The sequence below is a fragment of the Drosophila bipectinata genome, chromosome XL (assembly GCF_030179905.1).
Source record: "Drosophila bipectinata strain 14024-0381.07 chromosome XL, DbipHiC1v2, whole genome shotgun sequence".
Taxonomy (NCBI): Eukaryota; Metazoa; Arthropoda; class Insecta; order Diptera; family Drosophilidae; genus Drosophila; species Drosophila bipectinata.
This window is the reverse complement of record NC_091734.1, coordinates 3,805,432-3,823,710: the sequence shown is the minus strand read 5'-3', so window position 1 is coordinate 3,823,710 and position 18,279 is coordinate 3,805,432. Positions and strand designations below refer to the sequence as shown.

Genomic DNA, 18,279 nt, shown 5'->3' with positions numbered 1-18,279 from the left:
ACGCATGTTAAGCAACACGCAAAAACAACACAGCCTAAAGGATAGAGGCTCAAGGATATCCGGATGCCAAGGGGGGCGGGCGGAAATGGGATTGCCTTTTTCGGGAGATGGGGTTTCGGGAACACATCCTTTTTCGCACGGTTTGGCTTTCGGTTGTGAATTCGGCTCGACTGGCATTTTAATAGACTGTTGACTATTCCCGGTGTTTACCCAGTGTCTGGTCTGAGGGACTGGCAGGACAACCCGCAAGGACATTTTTGCAGCAACACAGTAGTGGCTAAAAGTTGACAACATCCCTGCCGCATAAATTGGTTCACTGAATTTTAATTTTTTCGAGATTAGGTTTTGTAATTTGGGGTTTTTAAAACTACAAAAGATGAGTCCTTGTAAATGGTCCTTTAGAAGGTCTTCTTCATTAGCAAATACTCTTTATTTTCACAGAAATGTAAAATTTGTTTTTAATTCAACAATAAGCTTTCTTAATATTACTTTTTCTGTTTCTTAATTTCAAAAATTTGATGATGTCCTCCGTCATCTTCGATCCCAGATCGTATGATTTTCGCTCCTCCCGTAACCTTGACTTTATATTTTTGACCTTCGGTTGGTGCTTTAATCGATCCAAAGACCTCCTTGGTCATATCTTTTGGTACTTCGATAGTAGTCATCTTGGTTAGGCTCGATAATTTCAAACTGGTTGCCTTGGTCCACTCGAACAGATTTGTGGAGTGAGTGGGCAGATCTCGGATGAACTGGAAGCTACCTTTGACCCCCTGATTGTAGTAGGTTCGGGCCAGTTGGGCAACATCCATGTCGGCTACTTCGGTGGGGAGAAGACGTTGCCGGATCTGGGCACTTAATGGTTCCAGTTTTTGGCCAATTTTGCGGCACAAAAGATGCGTCTCCTCCGTTTGGCCCCAAATCCCGGCCCAACTGCTCATGTAAACGGTCATCGAGAGAGCCGCCGTTCGGGCCATTATATTGGTGAACATGGTTCTGTCTTCCAAAAAGGATATCCACGGATCTCTTTCCTTTTTTCCAAATTATAACTTTTTTGAATTTTAAAATAAATGACACAACCGGCAGGATAGTTTCCTGCTTATTATAATTTTTTCTCCAAAAACTAAACTAACAATTTTCTCAAAGTCTACTTTAAGAAAGCGCTCAATTCTTGAAAGTTTATTTCACACCAAAAAAAGAATAAAAACGAAGGGCCATAAAAAACGTATACACTATCGAGGGGGTGAAGCTCCAACACATCCTCAAAAAAAAACAAGTGAGTAAAAATCTAATCCATTACTCAAACCAAAAAAAAAAACCTGAAAAAATAATGGTATTGCCCGCCAAGTTGAAGGGGTTTCGACCGGAACCGGAAGCGGATGTGGAAAATGGTGTTGAGGCTTCTTTGGTGTAAATCTTTTGTAACATTTTGGGTGTCACCATCTGTTTTTTTTTTTTTTTGTGTTTGGTGGCTACGTGAAGGGGAATAAAAGTGCAATTTCAGAGCACACTTCACCAGTTGAATGTCATTTGGAAAAAGAAAAAGGTGAGCCAAAGGCGAGACGAATCCTTGAAAGGAACTTTGACATCCCATGAATGCTTTCCTAGTTCCTGGCAGTTTTTTTTTTATAATTTGAACAACTTTTGACCCAAATTCATTTGTCACACAATAGAGGCGACCAAGCAGCAAAAGGACCAGGGAGCAAGCACCAACCGGCCAACTTTCAATAAATAAATAATAGAGTGGCCAGTAAAGCAACAAAAAAAAAACAAAAGGTTACCCATGTCCTGGGTCCTTGGAGAATGTGTCCTTTCATTGGCAGAGCCATAAAGCCCTGAATGGATGAGTTCTGGGAAAAGGATGAGACTCCCACGGAATGAGGATAGAATTGTTCCATAACACGAACATGTTACTTGGCGAAAACCACAAATACGCATTATTTTTCGATAAAGAATCTACACAGAATGTTTTCTGCAAATTTTTCACATTTTTCTACAAATTAAAATTGTAAGCAATTATTTAAACGTTAATTTGAAAGTTTAAACTGTAACAGTGTGGCTGCATTTCTACTTTAAAAACTGGACTTTAAAACAAAGTGTGCCCAAAGATAAAAATATCAGAACATAAGCGTTAGGGGATTATTGCCTCATAATATTATTCTTCTTTGAAGACAGCACAACCAGAGGTCAGTTCTCCGGCTGAAGTCGGACAGATAGGTTCGACTTCGGAGAACTCACTTTTTTTTTAAATATTGGTATCTTATTTTATTTTTCCTATTTATTTTACCGATGGCCTTTAAAGGACTGATACATTCATGGGTGTAGCTGATTTTCTTCTTTATTTTATTGATATTTATTTTTTTTAAACCTAATTTTACCATCGTTATAGTTCATCAGCGAAAGCTCCAGAAATAAGTTCCGTTTTTTTTTTACCATTCTTTTTGTTATATTTTATTTAAATTTTTCCTATTTTGTGGTATCCACAGGCTTAGCAGGTCTGATACATACACGGGTGTAGCTGATTTTCTTCTTTATTTTATTGATATTTATTTTTTTTAATCCTAATTTTACCATCGTTATAATTCATCAGCGAAAGCTCCGGAAATAAGTTCCGGTTTTTTTTGTGACCATTTTTTTTGATATATCTCATTTTATTTTTCCTATTTTGTGTTATCCACGGGCTTATTAGGTCTGATGTAGCTGATTGCACTGGTGTAGCTGATTTTCTTCTTTATTTTACTGATATTTATTTTTTTAATCCTAATTTTTCCATCGTTATAATTCATTAGCGAAAGCTCCGGAATAAGTTCAGTTTTTTTTGTGACCATTTTTTTTTTGTTATATTTTATTTAATTTTTCCTATTTTGTGTTATCCACGGGGTTTACATACACGGTTGTAGCTGATTTTCTTCTTTATTTTACTGATATTTATTTTTTTATCCTAATTTTACCATTGTTCTATGGTCTCGACGTTCATGAGCGAGAGTTCTGGAAATGGAAATAAGTTAGGTTTTTTTTTTGTGACCAGACTAAGAAAAATGTTGCAAAATCCCACTAGATTTGGGATTTGGTAAAAAGCGCAAGTGTAATTAGTGTGGGGCTTAACGGGTCTAAGCCAACAGACACTGTCCGTGGGTTGGCTTTTCGACCAGCCCTGCCCAACCAAAAAAAAAAATGGAACTCGAGCCAGACCAGTTAGGCTTTGGAATTTTCCATTTTATTTCAACTTGAAAACAACTTTTTGCGGCTTCAGTGGCTCGTTCTCATTTGAAACTTCTTCTTTTCTTATTTTTTTGTATTTCAAATATTTTTCTGGGTTCTGATTTTATTTTATTTTCATTCAAAATTGAGTTTCTTTTATTAAATCGCGGATTTTCTTTCGTACTTAATGGAGCATGAAATGCCATACTGTTCCAAATTGTGTCTGATTTTCTTTTTTTTTTTTATTCAATATCCTACGATTTTCAATAAAATTATTAAATTATAACCCGTCGACATAAACGAGTATCTTTGGAACTCTCGTTTTAATTGTAAAGATATTATTAAATCTATGGATCGCCTCCATGTATCATGCACTTCTCGTTGGTTTCTGATTTTCTCTTCTTTTTTATTCAATATCCTACTACTTTTTTTTTAATTATTAAATTATAACCCGTCGACATAAAGGAGTATCTTTGGATCTCTCGTTTTTATTTTCTTAAAATTATTAAACCTATGGATCATCTCAATGTATCGTACATGTCTCTTTGGTTTCTGATTTTCTCTTTTTTTTATTCAATATCCTACTATTTTTATTAAAATTATTAAACTTATAACCCGTCGTCATAATATCGCTGGTTTTCCTGGAACGGATACTGTAAACCAGTGGTCGGCAGGTCCTAAATTATTAAACCTATGGATCATCTCAATGTATCGTACATGTCTCTTTGGTTTCTGATTTTCTATTTTTTTTTATTCAATATCCTACTATTTTTATTAAAACTATTAAACTTATAACCCGTCGTCATAGTAGCGCTGGTTTTCCTGGAACGGATACTGTAAACCAGTGGTCGGCAGGTCCCTATTCTATTCTAGGGGCATAGGAAATTTCTCTGCCCGAGCTCTGCTGCTCACACAAACACATTATAAAATGTATGAAACGTCATACTAATACTCATACAAATGCATTCAAATTATATCAGTGTATTGAGTGCCGACCACTACCGTAAACTAAACTCAAACCCATGATTGGTACAAATCATTAACATCTGCATAACGAAACCCATTGAGGCCCCAAGTGGTGATAAATTTGTGATCAACAATGTGGTGTTTATACTTTTGATAAACATGAAATTTGTTTAACAATTTATAATTGCCGCAATGATGTATTGAAATATTGCTTTAATGCTTTATTGGAATACGGTCCAGAGTCGGTCCCAGGGCGCATCAGTCAGTCGGTGAATTGTCGAATGAAGACCCCGGAGTAGCTCGACAGTCATAAAAAACACATCCATCAGAGGTATTTAAACGATTTCCATTAATGATGACAACACCAATGATGATGATAAAGTCAGATGGGGGCGTGATGGGGGAGGTGTGGCCTTAAATCAGGGGTAGAAGCTATATCTTGTTTATGATTCTGTCATGGTCGTTGCACATTCGTTTTTTTTTTTTCTTGCACAAATTTTTATAGCAAAACTTCCGGTAATCAAGACGCAGAAAACAGCTGTTGTTGTCTTTTGCATTCGCAATTCCAACGAAGTATCTCTGTTTTTTTTTTATGTGTATTTTATTTTTTTTTGTTTGGATTTTATGATACTCTGGACCAGGGTGTTGTAGTTTTGTCAGAGAGTCTAGGAAAAAGTGAAGATGAGTTCTCTGGAGGGGTATTATTTGGTATTAAAGTGTGACCGTTTCTTTAAGTGTCCGTTTGTCCGTATGTCCGCCTGTTTTTATAGCCATAACTCTTTTCGTTTTCAAGCTACCGAGATTAAACTTTACTGATACTTTTATTTTTATTATAAGAAGTATATATGAGAAAAAAAACCAGATCGGACAATTATATCCTATATCTTAACTCGAAAAGTTTTAAGGGTATTAACGGCTTTACTTGTTCATCCAATTTTTTATAGCCATGGGCATTGGGTGGTGCATTGGACCCAGTCCAAAAGTGGCCTTGATGTTCAAACAATGAAGCCTCCAATTGCATCTTGAGATGCTCTCTATCTTGTAAATATCAAGAAATCAAGATTGCTGATGGAAATCAGAAATAGTAACAGGGTCCAAAGATGATGATGGGGGCGGGGTGGCCAGGGGTGTAGGGGAAAAGTGTGTGTGTGGAAAAGTGGGATCTCGGTACGGTAGGAAAATCTTTTGATTTATGCGCAGCAATTAATTTTTTGCGCATTTTTCCGTTCCCTGCCATGGATGTTGTCATGGTGGGGATATGTTGTTCTTGTTTTTGGTGTTGCTGTTGCCACTGCCACTGCCACTACCACTGGTGTGGTGTGGTGTGCTTTTGCCAATGACACGGATACGGACATGGAACTATGTAAAAGGCGACAAAGCATGAGGGGCACAGTGCCACCAAAACCATACAAAATTAAGAATTCATGCAGATATCTAGTGTTTAAATATTTTATTAATAAAATGTATTAATTAATTTATTATGTTTTAATTGAATTTTATATTTTATTTAAATATTTCATATTTTTTAAAAGCATTTTTAAACCACTATGCGACTGAGAACGCAGACACATATGCGGGCACAGTCTCTGCAAAAGGTGCGTTCACGCGTAGCAATGCAGGGATACAGTCGCTCCCTACGTGCCCCATGCCCCCATGCTGCCTCCTGCCGCGTCCCTCGCCCCACTATATATCCCCTTGCTACACACTCCGTCCGTTTTTGTCATTCTCCGGACGGAGAAAGTCTGCGAAATTCCATGCCACAGTCCGGGTTCCTGAAGTTTTTGCGGCCGAAAAATGGGCAACGTTTTGGAATTTTAGTTCCGCTTTGTTGCTGTTTGCCCCGCGCCTCTCTCCCCGCCGCCGTTTGGGGCATACCCCCTCCCGCCCTTGTGTGGCAGCCCCCTCCTTTTGTGGTTGTTGTCAGGCTAAGTGTTTGTTATGATTTATATTGGTTTTATTAAATGTTTCAACAACCTTTCGGCCAAAAAATTATTTACTGCAGTCCATGCCAGCCACGCATGGGTGCACGCAAAAATTAGGGGGGCGGGGCTGTCACGGGAGGAGGGGAGGTGGGTCACAGGATGGCCAGACACTCGAGAAGTGGTGGCCGGGGAGGTTGGAGATGGCAGACATTAAAGCTGCGATGCGGCAGGTGCCGCAATGCCATGCAACAGTGCGGCAAGTTGACGCACTTAATGAGCTTAAAGGTTACAAGGATACAGACTTTCCAAAGGGTATAATCTTTTGTATTTATAATATTTTTTTATTTATGTTTTTTTATTTGAAATAACATCTTAATTGAAACTATTTGTCACAGTTGAAGTCTCTTAAAATTCTGACAGCATTCAATAAATATTTAGTTAAAAGTTCGAAACACTTTTGAGAGCCAAACGGTTTAGAGTGTCTCGAAAATACGTCAATTTTTATGAAGACATGAAGCTTACATTACACTGAGAAAAAATGGATGAAAAATAAGTAATTTAAAGAATTTTAATTCAAATAAGAAAATTGTAAAGTAAAGGCAATAATAAAGCTAAAGATATTTGAATTATGACATTTACTTTCTTGTTACGCCTCCTTAAATGTGCCCGTTTCTATTTCTGATATATAATACCATATAACCATATAATACCATAAAATACCCTAAAGCTAGACAGGTAGATAGGTTCATAATACTGGATTGAGCTTTAAAATTAAATACTGACTTAAAAATAAGCTTCCCAAACAAAATATTTAAAAAAAAAGAAATAAAAACATGTTCTTAAAACTCTATAGAATTCTTCTCATATATTTTTTTAATTAGTGCCCAATTTTTTCAGTGCATTCTCTTAGTGGCAACTTGTCACTGCAGCTTAGTTGAAGATGTTGACGCTGTCGTGGCAGAAAACTAAACTGAAAGGAGCAAGAACAAGGAGCAGGTGGACCAAAGACCAAGACCGACAATGTCCTTGTGGACGTTGCACGTTCTTGACGGCTTTATTGTTTGGCAGGCGGTTACTACCATTCCTGCTCCATCCCCCAGCTATTACCCCCCGTTTGGGGGCTCCTTTATTTTTCAGTGCAAAATGAGCACAAAGTGCTCAAAAGTCGCCAAGTCCTTTGAGGGGCGAGGGAGCAAGGAGGCAAGGAAGGTGGTTAGTCCTGCACTTGAATGACTTTTCATAACTTTATAAAACTTTCCACAAGCCAACGACAATGGGTGACTGCTGAGTTGGAGAAAGTGGGTGGAAAATGGTGGGGTGGCAAGTGGTCTTAAAATGGAGCTGGGTGGTTACCTTCTCCATGCTTTTGGCACGTTTCCGCTTCCGTTTTGGACGCTTCCTTGCTTTACACTTGAGCATAATGAATATTTTCGTAAATTGAAATGTTGTTTGTCCTTGCTGCTGCCCCCACAGGAGTCCCCCTTCTTTCGGTCACTTTCACTTTACGAGTGCCTCGACGGCTGCATAAATATGAAAAATGTAAAATTTAATATGCAATTTACGTCACATAGAAGTTGTTACTTCTCAGATCCTTGTGTATATATTTTTTTTAGTATTCTTAAGACCTTTATTTATTGTCTGGGGAAATTTAGACAGAAATTTAGCCAGAAATTAAGACTTTCAACCAAAAAATATGCGCTATGAATAAATGAGTTGAATAGTCTCTGCTAACTTGGCCCAAATAACAGGGTGGCTTGGTAAGAAAATAGAGACAGAGATACGACCAACGAGAGAGAGGGTATTATTGTATAATTGCGAAATTTGAGATTTGAATTGACGTCCAGAAAAGCAAAAACCTGTTGGCATTGAAGTCTCGACTTCACGGCTTTTGGCCACAGCACTTAGTCACTCACTCAATCACTCATTCAATCACAACTTTACTCAGTTATTCATTCAATCACTCACTACCTGGCAAAATGATAGACTGACATTTTTATGCTAAATATGATTGATACGAGCACAATACAAAATCAATATCATTGATTGCCATTTTATGGAGAGAGTTTTGCTAAAAAAAAGGGATTATGAACAATCATATCCCAGTATCCATTTGCTAGAAGATGACAAAAGAAACTTAAGAAAGGGCATAGTCATTATAAGATACTAAACTCCAAAAGAAAGGTTATAAGTTACCTTACCAGCACTTAGACTTTAACTAATTTAAACAGCTTATAACCAAGTTAATTGGATACCTTTGACAGAAACCACAAATTAGGATTCAAGACAACAAATACAGACAATGAAATACTCTAACAATTGTAGCTTTTATAATTTGGTTTAAATATTTATTTTTTATAAGCAAGGTCACACTGTTTTTAATAACATAAAATCTCTTGGATCAGAATAATGTATTAAGCAAAGAAATTTTATGGAATAAAGCCAAAGCTTTAAAAGGACTTGTGTTTCTTTATTTTATAGAAAGATGGTCACCTCTTTTTTGTTGGAAATTTTCTTTTTAAAAGCAAGGTCACACTTTTTTTTATAACTTTAAGCTTAACCTGTGGAACTATGTAATATTATTAAGCAAACAAAACTTTAGATATTGCTTCCTTCAACTTACATTTAATATGAAACTGAAATCAACTAAAGCCAATTCTTGTAAGTAATTACTTTACATAAACAAGGTCACATTTTCTTTTGGTAATTTATTTTCTTTAAGCAAGGTCACACTCAATATTAATTATACCAAACTCATCATAAAATTAAAGTATTTTATGAATAATAATATCTTCTCAATTGTAGAAAAGCTTGTAAGACAAGACATTGAAGACAATGGAAGAATACCCCCGCTAAGTCGTAGAGCATTTTGTGGATTAGAAGTTGACAAGAACAGGAGGCAGAAGGCAAATAAATTAATTATGCTAATCTGTTTACATGTCAGCCGACGTATTAGAACATTTTCTTTATGGCGGCTGTCTGGCTCGAGTTTCTATCCGACACTGAGGTATGTGTATATGTTGCTATGAGTCTCTCCCTGTATTTTGTTAGTTAATAAAGCAAACACCTGTCGCATTTGAAGTTGTCTACAAAAAAGTCTCCTTCGTGTAACAAAACTTAAAACCATTCGAACGAATGGGACAAACTTTTAGACAATCATCGAGCCCATCATCATGATGATGATAGCCTTAGCCGCAATGATAAAGGACGAGAGATAGCCGGGTCCTAGACATCATCAATTTTCGGGATACAAAGTCCAAAAGGATGTGGTGGTTTTCAGGACCGCAAAGCACTTGGGGGGAGCCAAGCGCCAAAAGTTTTTGCGGTTCCTCAACAAAGCGACAGTGGTTTTAAAAATGTTTTATATTTTAAGGAAGATTTATGGGTCTAACTAGAGTTAGAAGTATATTCTTACTTAATACTCAATAATTTATTAGGTAAGTAAACTATATTTTCTTTAGAAGAATTCTTGTTCTTCTCTGACAAGTACCGCATATCGTATAACCCTCACCCTACTTATGAAGAAAACTATGAATACTTGCTTATATTTCAAATGGGTTTCATGTCGCAGTGTTCCACTGTACCATCGCCGCTGGTTCCACTGGTATTGTAACCGATGTTGATGAGGCATCGTGCACTTTAGGCAAATTAGTTACGCAGCTCATGTTCTTGTGGGTGTCCCCCCTTTGAACTCTTACCTCCCACCCCGGTCCTGGTCTCTGGACTCGATTGTGTGTCGGCAAACAAATTTAATAAATAGCTAAACACACAAAAGTCACACACAACCCTTTGCGGGAACTGTGTCTACCAGTCAGGGTGGCTTTTTCCGCCTGTCAACCGAAACTCCACCCTTCTCCCCAGAAAACCCAAAAAAAAAATACGAAGAAACATCCAAGGATATAGGGATGTGATGTTGGCAGTCAGACATATTCATATTTACTCAAGTTTATGGGGCATTGTATTTGTCTTTGGTTTTTGTCAACGCCAACATTATTGCCGATTGCCACATAAAATATAACACTTCATTTACAGGCCCCCCCCTCCAGAATTTATTTTTTGGTGGAATTCTTGTCTAACGCCTACTAAAGATTTTTTGGGGGTTTTTGTGAGTGGGTTGTGAGCCACAAAAGTCTCGGACTTTCAGAGTCATAATTTATATGCTAAACATATTGCTCTAACATGGATTACAAAAATATACATACATATATGTAGGGGGTAGTTTGGGCCTGGTTAGTTGGCTTTTTGGCCAGAATAGAAGTCTCAACTGTCAACGCCAGTTGCCATTTTGGCCTTTTCTTAGGAAAATGTGGATTAATGAAAAGGTTAAGGTTGAGATGCTGGGAATGGTAAGAACCCTCGTCAAAGTGTCGCCAAGTGCAACGATTAACTTAATATATTCAGTAAATAATAAGTTAAGGTGTTTTGATTTATGATTTAAGTGATATATGTATTTATTATTAAAAATTTAAGACCAGAGAGTAATATAGAGGAATTTTCAGTAAGTTTTCAGTAAGTCGTGTTAAGTAACAGCCCCCTTCTCCACGCTTCTCATAAAGCTTACCTAACTTGCATAAAGTAAAAAAACATTTATTTCTTTATTATTTAGCATAGTTGTTTAATAAATCTTTCCATTTTTTTGCAAAATTAATAAAACCCTGAAAAAGAAACTCATAAATCATTTCAATTTCAAATACTTTTGTGTCAAAACAATATTTATCTCGAATGGCAGGCAAGTTCTCGTATTTTTCTTTCTCGGCCATAAGGAAGAGATCTCAAATTCCCGGAATAGCCACCAAAAATGACCAGACCAGGGGGTACAGACCAGGGGGTTTGGAAAGGGTTAGTTTAGCATTGTTAGTTCTCTATTAGCACCGGCTGCTGGAAATGGCCTGTGAAGGTTTCATGCTTCGTCGAGCATTTCATGCGAATTTGCGGCATGCTTCGATGCCAGCCACCAGCAAGAGTGGCACCTAATGGGTTAAGCCAGGTCGGGTTAACCCATGCCGACCATAGAGCTGACTCATCAAAAGCCATGGTCAAAAACGGGGCCAACAAAAGAAAGGTCATAACTGGGCCATCTAATCATAGGTTTCAAATTTCATGGTTTCGTTTTCTTTTTTATGTTTTTTTTATGTTCGTTTTTTATTAATGGGGTTTTAAGCTTTTGTTAAGATTTAGGAATAGAGAAATACTATTTTGAATTAATTTTTTAAATATTTATGGTCTTAAATAACTATAAAATATACTTTTCAAACAATAAATAAAAGATTAGTTTGAAAAAGACAAGTTAAAACATAGTTTTGTTTGTTTTTTGTACTCTTTCATTAAAATTAAGTATATTTTTAAGGGAAAAAATATTATAAAGCTCTAAAGTTTAAAGGGTAATCTTTAAAAAATACATATGTAGCCTTTAGTATATACCAAAAATTACTAAAAAAAAATAATACCAATTTAAAAAACTTACCCTTTTCTGTAACCTTGATGAAATCGATGGCTAAGTAAACGTGTCGGCTGCCTTAATCCGTTCGGAAGGTGTGAGTGGGCGTGGCTGCCACTGTTGACGCCCCCACTGCCACCACCATTGCGAGCGGTCCAAAGGGGCAGTCGCTGGACCTTCTTAACTTCCGGCGAAAGGCCGTTGATACGCGTGGCAGCTGCACTGGCGGACAACGGTGACGTCATATTGGCCAAATCACTGGCATCCGTGTCGGCATCCTCTTCCTCCTCGGCCCCTCCCAGCCCCCCCGCCTCTCCCTTCCTCACAGGCAAGGGGCGAGTGCGGCGCGGTGGGCGTGGCAGTGGGCTGGGCGCCACACGACGTCGTTGCTGCAATGGCTGGCATGTTGCTGATGATTTTTGATGATTTTTGCTGATCGATGTTGCTGCTGATTTAGTTTTTAAATCAATCAAGCTGGGGGTGTGTGCTGCCAGCTTATTATTATTATTATAATTATTGTTATTATTATGATTATTATTTTTATGAATGTTATTATTATTATTGTTGGTAATATTTTGCCAATGATGGGCCTGCAATTGCCTGGTTTGGAATTGCTTTTGATGTTGCTGTTGACCTGTTGTTAGTGTGGCTTGTGTTGTTGCTGTTACTGTTGTTGTTGTTGTTGTTGTTGCTGATGCTGTTGTTGTTGTTGCAACATGACTTGGCGTCGATCGCAGATCATTCAACATAATATCCAAATCACTGGCCAGCGAACTGAGCAGCTGCAATGAAATAACAAAAAATTATAACAATTTCAAATCAAAATCCACAAAAATCAATCCAATCATTAAGGATTATTCAAAAAAAATTGTTAAAGGTTTTATGTAAACATATCTTAACCAAGAAAAATGTATTTCTTAAAAAAAAAAACGTTCAGAAAAGACTTTAAAAGTCTTTAACCATAAAACTAGTACTTTGTACTTGAAAAAATCATAAAAAACTAATAGGTTTCTGTTTTTTTTTTTGTGAAAAACGATCCAGTCGTTTGTATTGATTAGTAATTAAGTTCTTGGGTGAAACTGCATTTAAAACTGTCTAGATTCTGGGTTAATGAACGGATGTCTCAAGTGCCCGCCTGTGTCACTGGCCATGGGAATCGATCTCCCGTCACGTTTGTGGCTTCGTTTTTGTGCCAAATCATGTTTAACACTGAGAGAAAAACAGTCTATTCTTTTATAAATTATTACATATAATTTTATATAGATTTTATATATATTTACATATAAATTTCTTAGGCCTTAAGCCATTTATTTAAGCATAGTGTTTCTTAAAAGAGGTTATTGCAGAACTTTCGTTATAAAAACCTCAGCTTTGCTTTCGGCCTGATCTTAGACAGTTTCGGATTGTGGTTTGGATCGGATATGGATATGGAACCAGACAGTACCTGTACCTGACCAACTGGTCTTAACTTCCGGCGCACTTTTGGGGCCCAACTCCGAGGCCTTGGCAGCGTTGATCTCCAATAATTAACCGCCACTGTCCGTGGGGCTAATGCACTAATAACGGGTTTCTCTAGACAGTCTAGACTCCCCATCTCTCTCACTCCATGCAACGTGCCCCATGTGCAACATGGTTAACCATGTTCCAAGTGCCAAAAAAAATAAAATAGAAAATAACAAAAACTGAAACCGGCTCCCACGCTCTGTGCTAATTTGATCTCCACTTCTGTTTTTTTTCTTGGTACCCCCACCATTATATTTTTTGTTGTGTTTTGATATTTATAAATATTTCTATGGTTTTTTTTTAGTTTTGTTGTTTATTTTTCTATTATTTTGTTGGCCTGAAAGCCCGCAGAAATTTTTTGGCAAGTTGTATGCAAATGGTGGCCGCAAAACAAAAAAAAGGTGGAAAAGTGAAGTGGAAAATATTTTGTGAGTTTTTGTTCGTAGAATGAATTGGTGATGTGAACCAAACGAAAAAATGACCAAAAGTTGCAACTTAAATAGCCGGGCAATAGTGCCGCAGAAGGTGCGTTTCGTAACCATAAAGATTAATGGCAATTTTAATGCCAAAGTATTATGAAAAGATGCTGGTAGCTTTTCTTTAATAATTTACCAGTTTTGGACAAGAAGTTTTGCAAATACTCATTTTTCAATAAAATATATTTAAAAAAGGAAAGATTAAAACCAACTGCATTAGCACTCCAGCTATCTAATCTCAACTCCAGCCCCACCCGTGTTTTGTTCCCAAATCTGGCATCGAATGACTCTGCATCGCGTATACGCCCCGTTTCCCTCCTCAATTTGCAACAGTCAGCAGTCGGCAGACAGAAACCAAACGAGAAATCAACTTAAACATATGGATTAGCATGTAATATGCCACACTCCCATACAAATACACTAAAATAAACAAAATGCGAAAGAACCTAGCGACCCAGGGACCGGCGACCGTAGACCGGAGACTGGAGACTGGAGACAAAGACATAGACAAGCCAGCCAATTGAGCAATTGCCACAGCAAACAAATTCAAATTGAAAATGTGGGCAAAGCAAGCTGCTTGCTGAACAAAAAAAAATCTGCAAAAAAAACAAGAAAGGAAGACTAACTTCAGGGGGATAACCAGACCCTTGGATGCTCTTTCCAAGCTAGACAGACATGGAAGTAGGCCCTTAAAAGATTCTCCTAAGGGTATGGTTCTTATCCCTAAAAGGATATAATTCTTGAAATCCCGCCCTAAAGAAAGTAACGGACACGCGGACAGGGTTATGTAGACTTTACACACAAACCTGATCAAGAATATACTTTAAGGTTTTTTGTAGGGACTACTTTGTACTTCAATATATCCTTTATAAGAAAGAAAATCTTAAGACTCTTCAGATAACATTAAAGCCCTTCAAAATAAGATAAACGGACATAAGGACACGCGGACAGGTCTTAAGGGACTTTAAAAATAAACCCGATTCAAAATAAACATCAAAATAATAGAATTATAACTTTGTAAAGGCCTCTATAAGGAAGAAAATCTTTAAAAACTTGTCAGATATCGGACTTTGACTTTAATAAAAAAATCAACAGAAAATAAACCTCAAATATTATACCCGATTTTATATAAAAACTAAAACCCCCTTGGAAAGAGCATCCAAAAAATAAAAATGAAACTCAACCGCAGAGAGTAGAAGTATCTTGTTTGAAGTACAAACAAAAAACTTCAATTGGCTCTGGGAAGGGGTTATGGGGATACAGATACAGATACATATGGATGTGGGATATAAATGGGACTACAGAGGGGCTAAGCAGAGGATTTGTCGGTCGGCAATTTCAATTTAGGAATCATACAACAAAAATAAAAAAAACTGAGAGAATATCAAATTATTATTTGGGATAATATTGCAAATTAAATTAAACGAACTTACCGCTATGGCATCCATCACGGCATTAACCATTTTTCCTTTTTTATATTTTTTTGTTTTTTTAGAGATTTCTGTTGAGATGATTGTTATTAATACTCCGTCTTCGCCTTGTAGCCCCACTTATGGAGCGGCTTCTTATTGTTTCTGGCTTTCGGGTTTCTTATGATTTATTTCGACAGTCATGCCACCACAGTACGAGTATTTTGCACAATTTCGAATGGCCTGTCTGTCAGTTGGATGTCTCTTGATTCCGATTTCAATTCCGATTCCAATTCATTTGGATACTGGATCCTCGGAGCCCGGGATGTGCCCCAGTCCCCCTGTCGCCCATTGGCCACCGCTTGGCCACCTCTGCTCTGGCCAGATCTGTTGACATTTAATTAACGTTCAACATTTCGCTTTTGTGGCGGACAGGTGGCGGGATTCTATTCCAAAATCCAGGCACCCAAGGAGCTCGAGGGGTATTCTGTGTGGGGCAGAAACTCTGTGGGTAGAAACCTAAAAAGTATAAAAAGAAAAAAAAGGAAAAAAGAGTTATTGGATTTCTTACTTCTCGGAATTCTGGAGGAGGTGCTACCCTCCTTCAGAACAATCAATAAAAAACATAATAAATGAGATCGAAATAATGAGATCTGCTGGTTGTGCAAAATGAGTGGGAAGAATACAAATAAGCCAGTATGCAAAAAAAAATCTTCTTAAAATAGCAAATAAATGCGAAAATCGAATGCTTTTAAGTTCTTTGTTTAAAAAATATTGATTCGTTTTATATTGCTTTTGGGGATTTATTTTCTTATTGATTATAATACGGATAAATGGGTAAATGATACGGCACAAATATTGGTAGCTTGGTTTACCAAATATTATAAAAAGCTTACAAAAAGCATGCTTTTTTCATATTTTTCACTGAAATTTAAACAGAAAAGTAAGTTAATATTCCGAATAATACAGCCGTGTAGGGTTTCTTCTCCAGATCTAGATTCTAGGGATAAGTCTCCTAATTAAATATTGGTGACTCGTTCCAAAGAGTATTATAAATGAATGGTTTTTAAAAAAAGCATGCTTTTTTCATATAATTCAAAAAATGAAAGTATAATCATAAGTATGTTTTAATCATTCTCAAAGCTCTACAATCTAGACTCTAGTGAGTTAATCCTCCAAACCATTTAAGCATTTGTAGCCTGGTCTTCAAAATACAATAATAATTTGTATAAAAGCATGCCTTATGCATATTTTTAAACGAAAAAAGCAGAAAACTAGTTCCATTTATTATATGAACTTATCGTATAATTGTGGTAAAGGGTCTTAAAGTTTATCTTCTAAATATAAGCCCTCTAAATATTGGTAATTCGGTAATAGAATATTACGAAATGAAAATGTTTTTTAAAAAGCATGCTTTTTCCATATTTGTCAACCTAACTTTAAGGGCAGTAAGTCCACTTTTTATATAATATAATCGTTAACTCTTAATCCAAGATCTAGACATCTATCCTATAACCTTTTAAATGTTGATAACTTGGTTTACAGACCAATATAACAAAAAAAGCATGCTTTTTTTTTATTTTCTATGCTTTTTAACTGATTTTCCAACCCAAAATGATCAGTTCTCAAAGAAATTTCTTCCTGGTTTCTTCCAAAACCTTGTAAGTAACTTTATCCCAAAATCTTTGATTAACAAAATCCTGAAAACTATGAATCAAAAGATGGCTGCAAAAGTTTTCTGCATTAAGCCAGAAACAATGCCAGACGACTGAAATAATAAAAAGATGGAAAAAAGGCAACCAAAAAAAGGCAACCACACGCAGCAGCGACTCTGTCTAAAAGTGAATGTGTATCTGAAAGATACAAAGATACATTCATACGTTTTTAATTAAAAACCGTGCAGAGAGCAATCGTATATCTGCCCCTGTCCAAACATTAACCCGAAGTTTGTTTGACAATGTCCGTGTGTCCATGTGTCCGTGTGTCCGCGTGTCCGTTCAACGCATTTCATGGATGATGATGTTGAAAAAAACTGAATAATAAAACCCGTTTCACGTATTTTTCCACAACTTTTCCGCCAGTTTTAAACTCATTAATTACATTTTCATTACATTTTCTTCATTTACATAATCATTTAATTTTTTATTTCAGTTTTTTTTGGTTTTTTGTGAGTTTAAGTTTCAGTTAAAAAAGCCTCGAACTCGAATTTGAACTCGAAATTCCTCCAGTCAGTTGACGGAAGTTGAATTGCAAATGAAATTGTGCCCAGTTTTCAGATACCAGATACAAGATACATATATATATCCCACCGATAACAGATACGCGTTGACAATCTCAACGTTTTTGGTTAAAATGCATTCACCGAAATTGTTGGCAATAACAACAACAACAAAAACCCCCCAAAAGACATACGACTTTAAGTCTGAAATCTATACATGTATAGACTTACATATATACATATATAGCATACTATATAATATACTTAATATGATGGCTACACGTCTCATGGCAGCTCATTACAAAAAAGCTTTAAATGCATACAAAATGAGCGTTTTGTCTTGAAGTTGTTATTTATTTAGCTTCTCCTCATTTTGTTTTTTTTTTCCCACTTCCACCTTATAAATTGTTTATCAAAAAGTTAAAAAACAAAAAAAAAAAAGCTAAAGAAGGGCAAGGGGGGGTGGCCGTAATGTCACTCTGAAAATGGAAGTGTTCACAACTTATCGGAATTATATGGCAGTCACGGTATAGAATTGCTTCTGGCTACAAAAAAACGAAACTGAAATAAAAAACCTTTGCCTTTATTATGTGGAAATTTTTTTTCTGATTTTTATATAGATACATCTCTCATCGGGGCTTTAACAATGAGGTAAAGAATTGAGTTTTTTATTTAAAATAAGCAGAAATAAATATATATAAGGAGGCAGTCTTTTGAATCTCAATATTATCATACCATTCAAAGAACTAGGCTGAACTAAGCTCAAAAATTATTTTTAATATATTTAAAAATCTTTTTCTAATAAATATTATATCCTAGAACCATAAATATATCCAAAAGTAGATCCTTAACTTTCCAAACCTTATAATATCTCATCAAATATCATACGCCCATAAGACTTCAAAAAAGACAAGCTTCAAAACCCCAAAGTTTCAAGCTTTGTTTTGGTTTTGTTTATCAATATTTTTGTTTTTGGAAAGCTCATTAAGAAACTGTGATACAAACACTCCAATATTGTTGGTTTTTTTGGTTGGGGGAGATGATGAGAAATATTTAAGGCATGAAATATCAATAACAATATCAAATCGAGTCTTTGGGGGCCGGTTAACGAGGCTGTCGATTGGATCGATCTTTTCAGTTTATCAATTTTTGA

General features: G+C 36.4%; 2 protein-coding genes across 2 annotated transcripts in view; both read right to left on the bottom strand.

The window, feature by feature from the left end:
• The window catches only part of spri (Src homology 2 domain-containing protein sprint), a 97,429-nt gene that overhangs the window by 72,982 nt on the left and 6,168 nt on the right, over positions 1–18,279 (bottom strand). Inside the window, exons 2-3 of the mRNA XM_043210031.2 lie at positions 14,933–15,427; positions 11,548–12,302 (exon numbers count right to left, since the gene is read on the bottom strand). Coding sequence (XP_043065966.1) covers positions 11,548–12,302; positions 14,933–14,962 — 785 coding nt within the window. The 5' untranslated portion in view covers positions 14,963–15,427. The remainder of the gene's footprint in view (positions 1–11,547; positions 12,303–14,932; positions 15,428–18,279) is intronic.
• LOC108134096 (MICOS complex subunit MIC13 homolog QIL1) lies at positions 409–1,130 on the bottom strand. Its single transcript, XM_017254282.3, has one exon. It carries the CDS (start codon positions 987–989, stop codon positions 486–488), a length of 504 nt encoding a protein of 167 aa, XP_017109771.2. The 5' UTR covers positions 990–1,130; the 3' UTR covers positions 409–485.